The sequence below is a fragment of the Thermobia domestica genome, chromosome 7 (genome assembly GCF_964235325.1).
Source record: "Thermobia domestica chromosome 7, izTheDome1.hap1.1, whole genome shotgun sequence".
Classification (NCBI taxonomy): Eukaryota; Metazoa; Arthropoda; class Insecta; order Zygentoma; family Lepismatidae; genus Thermobia; species Thermobia domestica.
In genome coordinates this window covers 132,387,425-132,408,064 of record NC_137460.1, presented here as the reverse complement: position 1 = coordinate 132,408,064, position 20,640 = coordinate 132,387,425, and the positions used below count along the sequence as shown (strand labels likewise).

Below are 20,640 nucleotides of genomic sequence, written 5' to 3'. Positions count from 1 at the left end.
TAATATCTTATGCAATATTGGTTGGAGCTGTACCGTTCTTGTACAGACCGAAAGAGAATATTTTTCTTCATATACTTCTGTGTAAAATACAAAATCTGGAAAAAAAGTGGACCTGCCCCCTTCTTGCACCGACGTCTTCAATTTTTCTCAGTTCATACATACGTAGCACGGAAAATACCTTCCGCACAAAATGTTTTTCTCATAAGTTAATTATCCCTTGTCAATCATCACACAGAACAGTTGCAAGCTGAACTTGAAATTGTTTTTTTCTGTCCACAATACATTTTAGTATTTAATAATAATATTCCATATTCTTTTACTTACTATTCTTTTTTACTTTTAGCACAGCCTGTGTGTGAATATATTTTTCTTTTTACAGAGAGGGGCATGTAATGAGAAGAAAATTACCACATATGCAGTAAATTCTGGATCCTTTATATCCCCTCCCCTAACTATTCTCTAATGTTTCCTTATAGAAGTAGATATTCACCTCGCCTCCACAGGAATTCCAATACTCAGTATAGTATTCTATACAGTATTAGCCTAACTTCACGTTTTTAACTAATATATTTACTGTGTACTGAATACAGCTACCGCACCAGTGTGAGTAATCGAACTTTGTGTAACATCCCTGTAAGAGACACCTGTTGTTTAGGGACAAATAATCATTTCTAATCTGTTATTCAGAGGTCTCACTGTAGTTATCTCAAAATATGTTGATCTGTTTTAGAACTTCGGAAGAAAAATGTTAGTGCAATTTTCTTTGCTAAAATGGTATGTATCACTTCTTGCCAGACCTTTTAATAAAGTAATACCACGAGTGCATAAGTAACGATCTGACAGTCAGAAAATTGATTCCCTCATTTAATATTTCGTCGACTATTATATTCTAAATATTAAAACGTTTATGTTTATAGAGTTGTATACATTTTGCACTTTTCATTAAGTTTATGACAATTCTTCATTGATTATTTCCTATAGATGCTAACAGTCTTGATAGGCCACAACGATATATGTTCGAGGAGATGCTACAACCAAACAGAATATTCAGCAAAGCGACACAAAAAGAAGCTAATTCAGCTGCTGGACTATTTACAGGACAATCTACCTAGAACGTTCGTCAATCTTCTATCGGTGGTCAGTGAGTATCTTAGTTAATTTAGCAAATAAGTTTACCCACCTTCTTTACTTCCCGGATATTATTAAAATAAGACCTAAGTACTTTATCACTTGCAACTTAGTGTTACGGTTCTTCTTTTAACGGATATCGGAAGGAAGGGACAAAATCTGATGATTCAGAATAAATTCCGGGAAATCAAGAACACCTCTTTAGTGTAAATCTGATTTTAAAGGGCCTATCCGATAGCAATGATGTAAAGAGACTTTGGGGGAAATGGCTGAAATTCAGCTCAAATGTAGAAAGAGACTATATAGATTCTATATTCCAAAATCAAATTGTCCTAAAATGGATGGAACATAGCCAAAAAGCATGAAACATTAACATTAATGTCAATGGAAAACAAATAATTCCTTCACTTATTTCTAAAAACAAAAAGAGTGAGATGGCTGAAATACAGCTTAAATATAACAAGAGACTATGTAGAGTCTACATTCCAAAGAAAATTGCCCTAAAATGGATGGAATATATCTGATGAAACATTAACATTAATGTCAATGGAAAATAAATGAATAAAATGAGGTCGTCCACATATCTCAAAAACTATAATAAGGAGTTGGCTAATTGAAAGCTTATTTCAAAGACAATGAAGAGATGAAAAACGATGTATAGCACGTAACGTAAATATGGATAAAACATTATCAAAAGTCAAGTTGTTTGAGTAAAATCAATAATAGTCGTAAAGTATATGGATTTTCTGCGAATTACCCAGGGCGATCTATGCAGAGGTTACGTGCTTGAAATATCTCACATCTGAAATTGGAATCTAAAGACTTGATTTAGAAGACAACTTGACTTTCGACCTAATCGCATGACACAGTCTAGTCCTTATGGCAAATCGAATAGGCCCTTTAAAAAGTTGAATATATACTATTGTGCAGTATAGTTTCGTTACTTCTTTTAGCTCAAAGAAACAAAATTAAAATAAAGAACTCGGGATTTAGAACTGACAAGCTATCCTACGATTTTATAAACTAGAGCAGAAGTAATGAGTTTGGGATCGGAGTTGTTTCTCAAATGAAATAGAACACCCTCTAATTGGAAACAAATTATGATGTGAAAGGGTGAAAAGAAGGTAGAGTTGAATAAGGATATACTTGAGAAAGGCAAAAATTTATATTTCACTTGCCTGGAACCTTCGGCGATTTTTCATCGATGAATATCTCGTGTGTTGTTGTTTTCCTTAAGCTACAAGACGTCTAGGTATCAGACGGCCAGACGACTTGAATTGAAGCTCGGCGTAGATGTAATGAAAATCAAATAAATTTTACGGCGTTAAGGTGGATCACTAAGTGTCCTCGGTGCTATGCTAAACGCTGCTTGAATAGTACGGCGTTGCCAGACAGCGCCGAATGTTTACTGTCAGATAATAAAGGAAGTAATGATGGAATTCTGCTTGGATACTTATTCGAGAAATTAGTTTTCGACCTTACCGCAATTCCGCTTCTCGAACTGCAACGCTAGAATCCAGGAATCTTCGTATTGTGAGAACCACAGCAAGTGTACAAATTTGGCAACAACGCATTATAACGATCTGCGCAAGTTTCTTCTCAAAATCTATTTCCTTACATGTAAATTAAAATTTAAATAAAATGTGAAACATAACATGGAAAACGATCAAATAAAATATCTATTTCGTAATAAGATCATTACTCTAAAATAGTTTCCACAGAAAATGAGCATTTCATAAAACTGAGCACTTCTAGTAAGATCTAACAGCATATGCCATCTTGTGTGCTCATTGTAAAACGAATAAAATATTTTCTTTTATTTGTTATCTTTTACGATATCCGAAGAGACAACCAAATTAATCAGTGTCTTGTGTTGTAGCTGAAACATAACTCTTATCTTATATTACAATATTTATAATATGTAAGGTTTCATTGCTCAGTAATTAAGGGAATGAGCTAAATAAAATATATGTTGACTTCCGGGTGGTGATCCATCTTAAACAATTCGGAGTACGGACGGTCTTTTGACAATAATGTCATTATTCTCGCCAATACATGAAAGCGCTAATACGTATATTATCCTAACAAACGTGGGTAATTTTGATTTTAGAACCGAGAATCGTGGGTGTCTCTTTTACATACTCGTCGTAGTTTGACTTTGCCTACTACTCCTCGAATTGTCATCTCCTCTAGTTTTGATAGAAGGCGTCGGTTATTGAATCCTTTGTTCAATGAATCAGCAAGAAGTTAATGAAATGCAAAGTGTGTAGTTTGACGTCAAACAAAGTAATTATTGGAATTTGTACAAAAATCTGCACGTTTATTAATAGGTGTATACATGTTTATGTGTGTGCGATGTTAGTTGAATCTCGCAAATTATTAAAAGTATACACCTTAGTCCTAAACACCTACTACGAAAGTGAGAAATATCCATCAATAAGACTATAAGCTATGATAAAGCCTCATCTTAGAAACTAACCCCCTTTCAAATTAGTCTTTTTACCAATTCAAAAACTACAGAGGTCTGTACATGATCATAAACACTCATCAAAGAGAGCAAGAATTGCTTTAAAAATAGGAAAGATCATCGTAACGAATTGTGAAACGTGAAGATTTTTTAAAGCTTACTTTCAACATAGTGTAAGCACTAATGTCTAACAAGGGTCATTGGTATACTAAATTTTGTCTTGAAATTTAGGTAGAAAAATTTAAAGCGTTTCTTTTTATCTGATACAATCATTATGTTGAAGAAAAAGAAGCTTGTTGTCCAATTCCTTCTTATTAAGGCGTTAGCTGTCAACATAGGCTGACAGAAAGAAACAGAGAACAAGGAAAGAGACTCGTTTCCCAAGGAAGGAAACATTTCGCAGAAAATTTCCTCTAGCTGTAGTATTGCTGACTGGGAGGTTTAATTGACAAGCTTATGGATATATTAGAAATAAGATTTTTAGTAGTAGCTATAAGAAATCGCCGTATATACTAAAATAATCATAGTAATAAACTACTATACTTAGTCTGGAATTTTGAAAGAGAAGTGGCTAATGTTATATATATATTTATATATATATATATATATATATATATATATATATATATATATATATATATATATATATATATATACTGCTTGGCAATTACTAGTGAACACATACATACTGACGCATAACTTGTGGGAGTTCTGCTTTACAGTCAAAAGGTGGCTAGTTGATTACCGTACAAATGAAATACAACTTCCAACGTGTGAAGAGAATTTTGATAACAGCAGTAAAGCGAATAGCCATCTCGAACAACAGAGCATGCCGATAAAGTGTTCAGGAGATCAATCTATGTTACGTTGTTTTATTGTTTCTCAAGGATAGTTTCGAGATCTGGAGCATCCGGAGTAGTAGGTTGCTCTGCGACACGCGTCTTCCGGGAACTTCTCAGGAATAATAGATGGGATTGAGATCTAAGGAATATACTGGCCAATTCATACGATTTATATCCCCATTCTCCAGTATATTTGTAACTTGGGTAGTTCTGTATGGGCGTGCGTTGCCATCAATGAGAAGGTTGGTCTAATACCATATACTTAAGCGTTTTCTCATGTTCTCGGGTAACCAAACGATGCATTGAAGCAACAAAGCATGCTAACAGCACTACCATAATATAAAAATGCCAAGTTATCAAAGTTCTTGTTTTTAAAACACTCATTTTCCAAAATACTTTAGAATGAAATAATTTTAAAAAACTGTTGTTTTAATACTATACGTACTTGGAGGAGCATGTATTGCCCTATTGTCACACTATCAGTATTACGCTAAGGCGTTCGCCATGTTCCACCCAGTTCAGTTTACAAACGTTTCTAACCATCTAATGGCAAAATCATCGTAATGTTGGTGTCCCTTTCTACAGAAACCCTCCACTTGTGACTACCACAATGATGTTTGTGATTAGTTCTTGTCTCGATGGCCCTAATATTCCCGTGACATATCTCTCCTTCTCCACATAAATTTAAACGTGGTTTTGAGCTGTCTTCGTTTCTAATTTCGATCCGGGTATACACTTAATATAAATAAAGAACAGAGATTCGTTATGATATTCATAATGCAAATATTGGTTTTAATGTTACTAAAAATGAGTTACTTGCCTTCCTTAGTAATCGTCATTAAGTTTACATTAATTATCACTCATACAACGAAAATAATTAAGGTTTCTCCACATCAAGGCTCATTTACAAAGTTCACGCACAAACTGATGCATGTTATCAATATCATAACATGTAACGTGTGCACACCTTTTCAACCGCAACATTGTATCCAGTTCTCGTCAAAATATTTGTTGAAAATAATAGACGGTTTCAGTTACAGGAAACAAGCATCTGTAGATCTATTTCAAGTATTGAGTGAGTTCTATTTTCAATTTATCACTGGGTAATGTCTTAAATATCCAAGTTAGTAGGGGAAGTTAAGAAGACTGTACATTTTTGAAAGCACACACACTGTCTTGTACAGCACTCTTGGATACAGAAAAAAAATATCAGAAGCTTTTCAAAAATAGCATGCTTCTGACAGCACACTATCAATGGTTTTCTATATACTCTCTTTCCCCAAATTTCTCTTTCCTTCGTGGCACTATTCTCAATTTTCCCTTAAAAAAGTCACGTTTAAGCGTCACACATGATTGCAATGATATCATTCTCTCTTGTCTTAAATGTTACCAGAGCTGGCATATAGTATGGGGACCACAAGGTATATTCAAAAGAAAGATGACAACTTAATCATTACAAATATATTAGTTGAGGTGACTACTGTACACTATCTTATTATATAGGTATCATAGAAAAACATAACGTATGTTTACTTATCTCGTAAGGAAAAACAAAGACTGGTAAAGTTATCTACGCAGGATCACCCAAACGGATATTCAGTCTACAACTAATTATAAACTAATGGGGCACGGAAAATGTAAATGACTCGAAACAAGAGCATCCTTCATAGTTCTTTACACATGCATAAATGATACCTGCTCCTATCTAGCACTCAATTGGTACAACATCTTCCGTGCCACGGAAAGGATGAAGATATCCATTCAGAATCTCGGTACAATATCTTTCTTCAGTAACGGACAATGTGTAAAAGATATGCAGCAGTATTCTTAACACTTTTCATTATAACCGCCGAGACTCCAGAATCCGGTCCCATACATTTCGCATTCAACTCTCCGTTCTCTTCACGCCACATAATGTCCAGAGTCACTTGTTACACAAAACAATGAATCATCTAAGAATATCACATTGGACGCTCTCTCCGATAGCCTACTGCCTAATGAGTTTGCTTTTGGTATAAGGGGTCCTAGGTTCAATTTCAGGAGGAAGGACTTTGAAATTTAAATGCATTACAATAGTTCGTTTTCTTCCTTATACCCCAATCTAACAAACCAATTACATTGGGTCGACCTCCTTACAATGTACTCCATACCACTGTAATCTGACGTGACACGGGGCGGGGAATAATGGAGCATACTTTACTGGCTTCCAAGCATACAACCAAACACATCAGCCATCGTGAAATGGTTGTAGGTATACATGGACAGCAAAGCACTAGTAAACGCATGCACAATGTGAGATGGAGTAGTAGACTGATTTCAATTTCTCAACTGGATTATATACTGATTTTCTCAAACTGTTTTACACATTCCACGATTTACACCATACACATGCGAACTGATCCTCTTGTATCACCATTTTCGGAAGTCTGGAAATGATGGTCTTTGATTTGCCCATCATGCATCAACCTCCTTGACATTTGGGCCTGCCTCAAGAACAGTGGCGCAAATCCCGGAGGGATGAGTGGGACATGTACCCTCCAATCTTGGAACTGAGTGGGACTGTCACCCTAGTAATCGGATTTGAAATGTGTGTTTTTTTTTTAGGGAGAAATGTGATGATTTGAGTCCGATTGCCACAAAGGAAAGTGAGACGAAGTTGATGTTCCCCGAGAGTAAGCCTCAAATCTGCCCGCCTCCCAATGTTGAAAGCAACTCTGCTCCCCTGATCCTCCATAGCATTGTTTTTCAACTTCATAAATATTTTGAACATGGCTTTAAAAAAAATATAAAAAGGAACGGTCTTATCCGTCCCCCCAATGTTGTAGACAGATTTGGGCCACTGCTGAAGCCGACCAACAATTCTGCTACAATTATAATCATTTGGGTGAATCTCTCTCCATCTTCCAACAGATTAGTCATTTTGTACGATAATATTGCACTGACAACAACCTCTCTCCCATTTGGCCGTATCTTGTGGGTAGCAGCTTATCATTCAGTAACGCAATAGTTTCGTGGTAACGGCTCTCGCAGAGCATCTACTGATTGGCGCCACGGCTTACTAGTGTCATCTACTGGAGTTTTTATAGCAATATATGGGCACGGAACCATGTGAACAGAAGTTATGGATCAATATGTGTTCGTTCGTTAGTGTACATTACTAAAGGAATACTGGCCTACTAGTCAGGAAGTTGGAAGACGTTAGCGGCCAGAACTCCTAATGTTACGAATGCAAACTACAACATTTTAGCCTGATAGCAATTCAAGTAAAGCCACTCATGATGTTCAAAAATTATACAAAAAATAGCATCATCTAGTGACACAACAAAAACTGAACAGTTATTCAACTATTAAGGTCATCGATCAAACTCAGTAGAAGCCGTGTTTTCTTTGCACCTATTTAAGAGTGTACTGTTGACGTTCACATTTAACATTCTTATATACTGATTCCATATTTTTGTGAACGGAATTTCTAAAAATTGCCAAAATATATGCTTTCTTGTATTGCAGATATAACAGCAAATGTTCATATGAAAAATACTCCTTTTGTCTGTTATTTTACACGATATGCTTACTGTGGCTGCTTATATCGAGGACCCGGAACATTTGAAGAGAATGAAAGGGAGGTTACTAGGAGTGTAGCAGAGTATCAAAGAGCAGAGGAAGAAGTAGTAAGTGGTTTACATTTTTGTATTATATAGTGAAAAGTTATAAATCAGAATTAATTAATTATAACGACAATTTACTTTGCAAGTCCTGGGTATTGCTATTGATTCTTTATATACAACATGCATATGAATCGTATGATAAGTGTGTATATCACTGCCGTGCCGTGGAAAATCAACGCCCGGGGCGAGAGTATGCGACGGCGCCCCATATATATTCTAAATATTTTTCCTGTTTTACTTTTATCCCCTAATTTGCGCCCTCATTACTTCGGCGCCCGGGGCCGTCGCCTCGCTCACCCCCACATGGCACGGTACCGGTGTATATATACATTAAAAATTTTTAAATAGAAAATAAAGAAAGATTTATGTAGAATAAAATTTTATTTTCATGATTTTTTCAGAGGAGTAAAATTTTAATTTTTAAATTCATGTTTTAGCTACAAAATTAATCAAGCATAAAATTAAAGGAAGTTTTACATTAGTTAATACGTTGGTCACTTGTACTTCCAGGGGCGGATCCAGGACGGACTTCCGGAGGAGGCGGTGGGTTGTAATACTGCTACTTAGAGCTACTTTCAAGAGCTCCAAACTCTGTGTTGGTTTTTATTTATACATAAAATAAGAAAGTTTCCTCTTCTGGGGGGCTTTGCCCCGATCGCTCTCCCTGGATCCACTCCTGTGTACTTCCTCCAATAATTAATTTATTGTACGTTCTGATATGCACAACCAGATTTTTCTCAAAGAACAATATTCATTTATAACATTACAGCATAATTCATTTAATGGTGAGCGTTGTTTTGTTTTGCAATCAACATTATTTAGTAGAAATAGTTTCATATTCCAAATAGATTTCGCTGCACTTCACAATAAAAAGCTGCATCTTGCGAACATATTTGATATACAAGGTTACGTATGTGTGGTACAGTATTCCCGTTTTTATTATTCCAACTTAATCCGTAGCATAACTTATTATTACACTAAACGCAGTTATTTACAGTTTGTTTTTTATACCCTAAAGATAATTTATTATCTCAAACAGCGATTTCACTAAACAATGTAAATTTACAGTATAATCATACGCGACTAAACAAAATTCACGAATAATAAATTCATTATCTGAAATTTTAATACTTTATATGTCAATAATATACTAATTGACATATGAAAAAACAGAATAATGTGTCCAATAATTTCTGTGTGCTTTAAACAGTCACTATAAAGTTTGTGATTCAGATTTAACTATGTATTTCTTCAAACAATTCAACAAGAGTTTTATCACTGGATAAATGGACTACAGCATTATGAAGATACATACACTGCTGTTGAAGATTTAAAACACACTGTTTAGATGATACTGGATTTAGGTGTGAGTATATATTTATACTTTTTAAAACAGAAATTCACATATATTGTCTTCTGCAGAGTATAGATAAAAATGACCACCACCAATACTAATGTTCCAATACATTTTTAAAAAATATATATATACACAAGAAAATTCACAAGTTTCCGTAACATTTCTTTCCATTTTTATCCATAAGAATGTCTATCAACTCTTCCAAAAACGTGTTATTTCATATAGGTAGTATGAAAGTTATCTCGTTTAAGTAGTTCAATAAAGTGAAATTGTACATACGTATAAAAGTATCTTTTTCGACATCAACATCCAACATAACTTCTTTCGCTGCACACTACAATTCTTCTTGTGTTATATACAAACAGTCGTGTCCCATCTGGTTTATATATCCTTCAGCGCATTCCATACACAGTAATTCACTATGTTTTCCATGAATAAACTGCTTCTTTCACGCAATCGGGATGCACCTGATTACTTGAATGTGTGCAAGTTAAACTTCAAAGCATTCTTGATAATACAGGTAGTGACGGTAACACCGTTGGTGAAAGAGTCTCTACGCGCTGAACTTCTTCATGAAAAGATGATTAATATACTTCATCATCGGAAGATATATGAATAACTTTTTAGTAGTCAGGAAATTCTGAAATCGCGGCTTTCTGTTTCTTCGGTGAATAGTGTAAAGTCTCATTCTCCATCTCGCTAGCACCTACGCCTCTCATAAGAGCCAAAGCCATTCTATATACGAAATTGTACCAAGATCCAATATTTAAGATTTACGTCACAAAAAGAGACGTCCTTATCCTAACAATTTTGTTAAATTCATATAAGCCAACATTTTCTGTAAAAACAAGAGAACAAAGACATGCATTTTCTAAAATTATTCCCACGAGTTCTTCTAAACACACATCTGCATCCCCTCCTATAGCAGTATAACATGTTTTCGGTACCTTTGTGAAAAAGATCCACATTCCTAAGGTATTTCCGATATTTTTGTCAACAAAAGATAATATAACACCCTATATCCTACCTCTTTTCCACTCAAGGTAATTGACCCTAATAATAAGTTCGTTAACAAAAGACCTACGTTACCAAGATTTTTCTGATATCTTCGCTAATAAAAGATCATAATATAACACATCTGTCCTTCCTTATCTCCACTGAAACATTTTTCAGACATCTTTTGTTAACAATGGGCGATATACAACACACAAACCTAAACCATTCAAAGACAAGTATTTTCAAAAGCTCATTCATAACACAACAAATTCATCAAGGTTATACAAGCTAACATTTTCCGATTTCTTTGAAAAACAAAAGAGCATATACCTTTCAAAAGACCAGTTCTTAAAAATACATACATGCATCTCCTCACACTCCACTATTACATCTTTCTGATATCTTTGTCCACAAAGGAGTCACATTCCTAAAATATTTCCGATATCTTCGTCAAAAACAGATAACAATATAATACACCTCCGTCCTCTAGACTCAAGGTCATTCAGCCTAACAATAAGGTTGCCAACAAAAGACTTGCATTCGTAGAATTTTTCCGATATCTTCGTCAGCAAAAGAATATCACCTGCATCCTACCGGAAAATAGGCGGTATTATACAACAAAGAACAAAGACGCTAACATAAAAGGAGTATTGCTACATAAAAAAAACAAAAGAACGCGGATATGTTTGCATATATTGGATATTTACCTACAGTTCCTACTGCGCTATAGTTGTACTAAGATCTAGATTATTGTTAAACCGAGTTTAAAATTGAAAAATTTAGTATGGAAACTATTGTATGTTTATACCAAATGTGTTTTTATACAACTTTGTTCACATTTCCAAACTCAAGATAAAATTAACGAAATACGCTGCTCTTGATCTGTTGGTAATTATAACTCATTATTATACCAAGTTGTTCTATTCATGTTTAGAGTGATGAATGGGTATAGTTATTTTGAGACGCTTCTTTTAAAATGAAGTAGTTACTCTCATTGAAACTAAATTTATTTCACCCCTTAACGCCGGAATTACGCAAAATAGTTTGAAAATAATATTCAGTAATATATTCTACATGAATTAAGGTTACTAAAATTGGATTAACTGAAATATATGTGAAAAGTATTTTATTAATATGTATTTCCATTATGTTGCAAAAAGTGTCTAACCACATTACTATACTTTCTCGAGAATCATTTGATCCAAAATGAGTTACATTGCGTTCCAGAACCCTAGGAACAATCGTAAGTGTTAGACTTTTTTTTATACGCTAAGCACTGTTTTCCAATAAAACTGTATATGAAATCAGGAAAAACGAAGAAACACGTTTCCTGTTACCGCCAAAACTCTTAAGCTCACCGAAATAGACAAAATCGCCAATGGATGACAGAGTGAGCAACGATGCGTTGAGTGGGTAGTCTCGAATTTGCTGTAACCAGCATATGCAACCACCGGTGCACACCGGCTCGCAGAAGGACGCAATAGCAGTATCTCGCGAATTCACGACAGTCGTCAAAAGGGGGTTAATTTATTTGTTAAATTGTAATGAGATTCAAATTTGAGTATAACAACACTTGCTTTGTTTAAATTATTTATTTATTTGGTTTGTGTAGGTTAACAGTGGAAGATACGATATTAAAGATGATTTCACAGTGGTTTACCAGCCCTTCAGTTCAAACCCTCAAATTCCCAGGAAAGTACTTCCATCTGGGGAACAAGAACTTGATCTTACATACCTCTCTTATGATTGCTTTCATCTTACGCAAAAGGCTCATGCTGTTGGTAAGTAAAAATTTCGGATTTCTACGTTTATAAAACTTTTTTGTGTTGCTCTAATTTACTCTTGGTTAGTAAATAATATATTCTGAATGTTGGAATACTGTTTTTGTGATTGATGTGTAATGAGTTCATTGTTTCCTGCGGTTCGTCATAATTAGAGGTCTGCGCGGATGCGGATATATATATCTTTTCTGTGCAGATAGCGGATAAAGTTGCGGATAATGTTTCCTACATTTTTCTACCAAAAAAAAAAAAAAAGATGTGAATTTTATGATAATGGTGAAAAGAGCACTAGAAAAGTTCGTTTTGAATTAAAAGTTTTGAAACCAGTTGAAAAATACTAAAATCAAAATCCAAATGTGTTTGAAGCTTGTGACTCAGTGACAGCAAAAGGACAAAAAATGACATGAGACCCACATAGCACAAGTACGTCCACGGGATGTCCGAGACTGAGCCCGCAACGGACGACGGGACATCCCGGGATATCCGAATGTGCTCCCGGGACATCCACAGGATATCCGCGGGAGATCCAGATGTCTGCTAATATCCCGGGATACGGGATATTCAACGGGACCACGAAGGGATGTCTATTTGTTTTCCCTCGGACCTTCTGTCCCATCTGGGACGTCCCGTGGACACCCTACATGGGAATCCTTCAGGACGTCCATGGGATGTCTTCTCATTGTCCCGATAATCCCGGGAACCGAATGGGATGATTGGGATCAAAATGGGACATCCCAGGGACGTAGTGTGCTATGTGGGGAGAGTGTCCTTTTATTGCTGTTTTCAATATTTTTAGCAGCCGTTTTGTAGGTGAATGACATCTCTGACCTAAACAGAAAGAAACGACAGGGCCCATCGCTACTCCTCAAGTACCGCTATTTGCTGTAAAAAAGAAAAAAAATAATTGCCGCCAAAACCCCTCTGATAAAGCTGAAAATGTTCAGACCATTCGCCTTGAAGAGGAAGAAATGTCTTCAAATAAAGTTTTTCTACCCTGAGAGGTCAGGAACCAAAACCCTAATTTAAAACACCGCATATCCTTCCATAACTGAAAACTGGTCAGCAGAATTATCTTTGCCTTTTATGAAAAACTGGAGAAGCGCATAGTTCACCGAAATAGTAAACAAGTCACATCATACGTTCATCTTTCTCTCTCCCTCTTTCTTAAAAAAAGAAAAAGAAAAAATCATCTTCAGTGTTTCCTTTGAAGTACAGCAGATACTGAATGCACATTTGCGACCCCACAGATTTCTCTTTTCGGAGAGGTGCACGGACCTCAATGAACATTCCGAGGGATTGGAGTTTTATAACTGCAATTGTTTCTCTCTCTCTCTTTTTTTTTTCTTGTGTGTATGTGTATATGTATGTTCTGGTTCTCTGGTAAAGAAAGAAAGAACTATCAATGTGTTGTTTCTCCTACCCTAAATGTATCCAACAATGAGTGGGGGGCTGCAAAGAAAAGCAGTAAATTCTAAACTTCCGCTATTGCCTCTTCCCGAAGTTAACGGTGTAGACTTCCTATTTGTATTAGAAGTTATTTTCACTTGTAGTTTCAGTAAAAGCGTAGTCGTGAAAACTTGAGTTGATTTGAGTTTAACGTCGCATTTAGCAGCGAGGCTATATGAGACGACCTAATGATTAACGTGGAATCCGAATCACATGAGCTCCTGCCGGGAATTGAACCCGGGTCTTTCACGCCAAAGGCGCGTACACTAACCGCTTAGCCACGAAGGAGCTTGGTCATGAAAGAATGCGTTGTATTGCGTTGTTAGTTTCGTCACATTTTTTTTTAATTTAGTGCAATTACTGGTGCTAGTGTCAGTTCGGGATATTTGGATGTGTTTGCGGTCCTGTTATTAATTTTTATTTCTTAATAACGATTATTTCTATTTCGCCTTTGTGTTTAGAACAAATGCCCCTTTTTTATGAGTAATGACGAAGTTTCAAAACTTAGTAAAGTGCTCTAAAATTAGTCGATTGAGGGGATATTACCTATGTGCCATTATTTTGGTCCGGATATTTGAATTTGAAGATCTTGGGAAGTACATAAATCGTTCATTAATTTCTAATTTGTATCTGCATGGTTTATATTGCATTTTATTTATCGTAATTGGTATTTGATCACGAGGAAACTGATATATTGTTTCGTTTGATTCAGAAAACTACGTGTATTATAGAATATGTAACTTGTATATATTTGCTACCTCATTATCTGCTTGTGCGGATAGAGATGTTGCGGATGCGGATCAAGATGCTGCGGATGCGATATTTTGTATCCGCGCAGACCTCTAGTCATAATTTAAGCTGAGAAAAATTGATTTTCTGTTTCAAGGATTATGTACGATTGAAGTCTGAAATGTGTTAACTTCACAGACTCATCATATTATATTTACAATCCAAATACAAATGCAATATTTCTGTATTTAAAATCTTGTGTAAATAAATTGCTAAAATTGTCTGTTAGCTGCAAACAGATTCTACGTTTATTCCTTTAAGTTACATTTCTAGACTAATCTCTAAATTCAGAACACTCTTATAGTTGGAATGAAAATAATAATAAAAATGTTAAGATCTTGAACCTACATAATTTTGGTATGATGAGCTATGGTAAGATTTGCAAAATACTTCTTGTAAAAAGTATTTCTCAGGTTAGATTAGAATTGATATGTATAGTTAAATTATTCTGGGTTTGTTTCTAATTTTTCTGTAAATATGCTTCTGTTTTCTTGTCTTACGGCTTATTTTGTGTTGAATGCAGTTAAGACAAGAAATACTGTTGTACTTTTGTGTGCTGTTGTTTTAATTCTATGATGAAGCGAAACACACGTAAGTAACTTCATAAATTATAGCATTGCTACACTAGCTCAAATGCCCCATCGTTACACAGGAAGAATAGGCTTGTGAAACGTATTTGAATCCCCTTCCGTTTATAAGAATTCAAATGAAAGTACAACAACAAATACCTAAATATCATCCATTCTCACCCCATGCCGTTGAGAATGAATTTGGACTTAAGTGTCAACGGTAGTGTCACTATTCGTATCATCGACTCCGAAGACTATAACTTGGACATTAATATCGGTCGTTTTAGATTATCTTTACATGTCGCCACTTCCTACTCCATCTGTCACTTTCATACCGAAAATCGTCAATGTACTTACTTGTACAATGTAAGGTAATACCATAAGACCCTTCGAAAGCATAAGATTGATAATCATCGCTATATTATTTTAATTGATTATGTAGGTATTGCGTAATGAGCTAACATACAAACTTACATTTACCTTTTTATATGTAGAGTTCATTTAATTAGCGTTTATAAGATCGATATAGAAGTTTTGTTTAGAAATAACGTTTAAACTTACATTGAGCATTAATTGTTGATTATGTTTGAAAGAATAGTACTCTATTGCTAAATTTTAAATCTAAATTAATAAATATGAAAATAGAGGAGATATTTTCTAAATATTAAAGTGGAGGAGAAAGTTTGGCCGCATGTGCATTTATGCCTTTGATATTGCAACTGCTGCTTTTAGAGGCCACGTACCGCTACTGCTATAAACAGTATTTTGACATAAGTAAATAGATATCCTGTGGCCATTACTACATATATTAGTACACACACAAAAGGAACTATGATGCTAGAGATAACACTTGTTAGAACTCCCTTTCGAAGTACCTAAACCTTCAATCCCATGTAGTGTGGTTTCCAGTAAGGGTAGAAACATACCGAAGATAACTCGCGATCATGATCGAGATTTAAGTCGCGGTCGCACCCTCGATACTGGCACAAACACATGGATTCAAATGTGTAAGCGCATGCCGAAGATGTACGCTACATCGCGAAGTACAGGTCGACCGCGAGGGTGAATTAGTGGTCACGATTATAAACAACCGAGTTTGTTTTACATCGATGTTCAGCGGAGGCATCGCTGTGACTCGTGTTTTCATTGGCTATCCCTGAAGCACTGCATGGAATAAAGTTTTCATTTGTTTAGAATTTCATCTGCAGAAGATTGTATATGTCTATGCTCGAGAGGTTTTGCTGACTATTAATTTTGATTATGAAAGACATATTAATAAAACTAGTGAGGAATGTTCCAGCAATATGGAATAAGAAACATAAACATCATAATAGAGAGAATTGAAGAAAATAGCAAATGAGATGGGAATATCAAATAAGCTATTTACATTTATTTGAGAATTATACTGTAGCTTATTATTATATAAGGCAGTGGCGGTTACAGGGAGGGGGGCTTTCGAGCTGAAGTCCGTAAATTGTAAAATTTCTAAATAAAAAAAGAAGCTACTGTTAATCATATCTATGCTTAAAAACTCTACGCCTTCCCTTCCGAGATTAATAAAAAGGGTTTCTTCTAAATTCGCTATTGATAGAAGGTAAGGAAATATCTGTGAAGACAGGCACGTATCCATAGGTAGGAATCGTCGAATAATGGAATTGCAGTGACGAAACTTCGTTTGCTGAAGTTAATACCCCCTCCACCTCGAAATCTGAAGACATATCTTTAAAAAAAAAAAAAAAATACTGGGAAATGATTTTTCGCCTGAGTGCTGAAAGGGGGTATTTCTTCACAGGATATTGAGAAAATGTAAAAGTCTGATTTATTGACGAAGATGGACAAGAGATGAGACTCAAATATTTTTGCGAAACAAGAGACGAGTCTTTAGCTTTTCTCATGTCTCGTCTAGCGTCCACCCCTATTTATAAACTGTTTGGTCCTTTCAATTTTAAAATGTTTTGCAGTGTTTTTTTTAATGCAATAATTTCACCCGCGTCCTCAAACTGAGAACTTACAGCGAGGATGTGATCTCCTCGCTATGTGCGCCCTTCAACCATTGCGATCTAGACATCGAGGTACGACCGCGACTTAAAACCTCGACCTCGATCGCGAGGAATCTTCGGTATGTCTTTACCCTAAGTCATCGATGATATCCTTTGGCAGGTGATACCGTTCGTGAAAACGAACTCAAGTAACTGCTCTTGCTTGCGGGATTGTGACGTTTGTGCGATTATAATTGTAGGAGATGTCAAATACTTTAAAAGAGTTTATATGCTGGGGTTGTACGGACCACAGCAAAGTTTGAGTCCCATTTTCAGTGGGTGTTATATTTGTACTATGACATCATGTTCCATCATCCATGAATTTTATGGTATCCTGCGACAATTTGCCTGTTTTCTAGCATAGATATGCTCCATGCCATAACACTTGTGCTGCTCTATTGCATTCTTGAAGAAAGAATTATCGTGGATTATGATTCCGTCGATTGCTACTGTTCCGTCGATCTACTGTTCGAGAAGTGGCAAAATAGGTTTCCATCGAAGAATGCTACACGATTCCAAATATGTTGTGGCTTGTTGTGCAGTACATGCCGGCGGCTCCGTTAATTCTCCACGCCATTTGTGGTTTGTATGTAGAGATTTCTTTTGACGAAGCATCGATACATACCCGCAGTTAACAAATCAGTACGAACTGTCCAGCAGTATATGCGAACTTTGTGATGTCACTAGCAAATTTGGATACTGATGACTTGCAGTACGGACGATCACATGTTTCAGACGTATTCAGGGGAGTAACCACGGCAAGCAAATGGGAGCCCGACTCCCCAAACGATTTCCTGAACCCTCCAAATGGAATTCGACTGTTAGATGTTTATTTAAACATGTGTGCTACAGCAAGTGCTGAAGCTTATAATACTTTAGAAACAATAGAAGTGCCAATTCTTCAACGAGAAGAATAAGGTTTAATGAAAATAAAACCGAAAATTTGAATATTGTAAAAATTGCTCCGCTCTTCCCTTTTAAAGGGGAACTTTTGAAGAGGTTTGCAACCCATGTTCACTCATTTTTACATTGGAGAAACGATAGGAGAGAAGAAAGTATAGTGATCGTGGAAAACAGTCGAATTCGATATTTTAACGGATTTAAACGTTTCATGAGCCCTACATACTGAAAAAGTGATTTTTCTATGTCTATAACCCGTTTGTTTCGATGTACACTCGCTAGAGGCTATATCATTGAACATATCTGCAAACTTGAGATACTAGAGATGTTTTACAAATTTTCTTTCCATCTCTGAAAATAAGGGTAGTTTACTGCCGTGTGAAATGAAAAGGGACGTGATTTAATCAAAAGCGACTCTAACGATTTTGTTCATTTTCCATAAATGAAGACTTTATTAACAATCCTATAATATGACGTGTGCCATTTCTCTCGGAAAATTCTAAAAGGGGTAGTAGTAGACTCTTAAGATGAGTTTTCTTTCGGACAATTTTCTCAAAACCGATTCAGGCAATTTTGTTCGTATATTTCATACATATGTGTTTCATTAACAAACCTATAATATAGTATAAATTTTTATGTAAAAATCCAGAAGGTGTATTTTAGTGTACCTTAATTTACTCTTACTTCATTATTACCAAATATAACTGTTATTCTGTATTTTGGTAGCTGCCAATTTGCAGTGGAACAACTTACTGGAGCCAGTTGGTAAGAAGAGCACTGAGTGGTTACCGCTATTTCAACGATTTCTGTGTCCTACTGAAGAATCACCATACTTCTTTACCATTCGAAATTCAGCGAAGTCACCAGCAATTAATTTACAATAATAAAGTGATGCGTTCCTGTTGTTGCTCAAGTCAAACTGTTAAAAATCTTTAGATTATGGGAAACAGATATAACGATATATAAACACAGAAGATAAAAATTGTTATCTGTAAATGTTAACTTATTGTTCTCACATTTGACATTGTATTTCGTTTATTTATAATCTAAGAAAAACATTGAAAACAGTTGGATATATTTTAATTATTTTTATATTATTGTTCCTTTTATTTATCGTTAATAAGAAATTCCAATAAAAAACTCCATGTATTGTATACAATTATATAAAACCAGTATTATCTTGTAACAATCAAAAATAAAATACTGTTAGAGATACTATGAGTGTGACTCAAAATTTTCAGGAGTTGTATAGCACCATAATGATATGTATTGCAACAATACTTAAAAGCAATATTGGATTACTGCCTTCCATTTTGTTATTATTGACCGAGAAAAGATGTTAGGAATTCCGCCGTCGCATTTGTTCGATGTGTTTATCTCACAAGCATTTTCACAAGTGACAGCCATGAGTATTCGTAGCTCATGAACTTACGAGCACGCGTACTGAAAACAGCCACACCAGAGTGGATGCTTCTGGAAAGCCCAGTAAAATTCGATGACTGCTGACAAGTAAACCTTACGTTTGGGTGAATCGAGTTGCTAACTGAGACACATATGAGAAAGTAGTACTAAATATGGTCAGTATTATAGTGAAGTTGTAGGTGCGAAGCTCCAGGGGTTTAGGAGATACAGCTACCAGAACATCACATGGAAGTACAGAATAGTCTTCATACAGTTGGAGGTAAAAGCTCTGTAAGACCTCTTGTAACGACAAAAGGTGAATAACAAATATATGGGTACATATTAGGACTAGGGGAAAGTCATATAGTAAGGGTATACTTGACGGCGGCCATCTGGAAATCCGCCATTTTGAATTAAGGTTAAGTTTTTAAAATAGGAATAGGGTCATGTGATACATGGTTTAAGGTTTAAGGCGCAAATTTAATCAGAAGAACAATGGTGACGTTAATTTTGATTTACGCGCAATTGGTAAAAAGTTACGGGAAATTAAACATTGTTGCCGCATATGTATTAGTCCTTTACCACACCTTGTAAATTTTATGTTAATGATAATAATTAAATAAAAAGCAGGTGGATAAATATTAGGTTTATAGTAAGAGTTGCCTTGAAGGCGCCCATATTCAAATCCGCCATTTTGAATCAGACAAAAGTTTTAAACAAAACGCATAACATTGACACCATATTAATAGCAAATTTTACCATAAATCTAACGGTATAACCTTTTTGCTTTATCATTAACCAGCATTTGTTATCGCATAAACAAGTTGCTAATTTAAGGAAAAATGATCAAAGTGGAATTGAGTCATAACTGAACTTGGGTCCTTCTTCCAGAAAAGTCCTCAATTAGTACAATCAATATGTAGTTCAGAAAAGAGTGCATGACTTGCACAAATGCTCTGCTCACAGTGAGCACACCTGACAAAGGCAATCGAGTTACACTTGACACATTAGTCGTTAACAATTCCGTCAAAGTAGTACCCGTAAGGAGCGATCGATTTAATTTCGTGCTGGTTAATGATAAAGCAAAAATGGTTATACCATTGAAGTTATGGTAAAATTTGCTATTAATAAGGCGTCATTGTTATGCGTTTTGTTTAAAACTTTTGTCTGATTCAAAATGGCGGATTTGAACATGGGCGCCATCAAGGCAACTCTTACCATAGACCTAATATTTATCCACCTGCTTTTTATTTAATTATT

The 20,640-nt window shown here is 35.4% G+C and overlaps 1 protein-coding gene across 1 annotated transcript in view; it reads left to right on the top strand.

The window, feature by feature from the left end:
• Positions 1-18,945, top strand: part of LOC145689339 (phospholipase B1, membrane-associated-like) — a 29,033-nt gene extending 10,088 nt beyond the window's left edge. The window contains exons 3-6 of the mRNA XM_081763485.1: positions 982-1,141; positions 7,945-8,105; positions 12,068-12,236; positions 18,706-18,945. Of these exons, the coding sequence (XP_081619611.1) occupies positions 982-1,141; positions 7,945-8,105; positions 12,068-12,236; positions 18,706-18,863 (648 nt within the window). The 3' untranslated portion in view covers positions 18,864-18,945. The remainder of the gene's footprint in view (positions 1-981; positions 1,142-7,944; positions 8,106-12,067; positions 12,237-18,705) is intronic.
• The last annotated feature ends 1,695 nt before the right edge of the window (positions 18,946-20,640 follow it).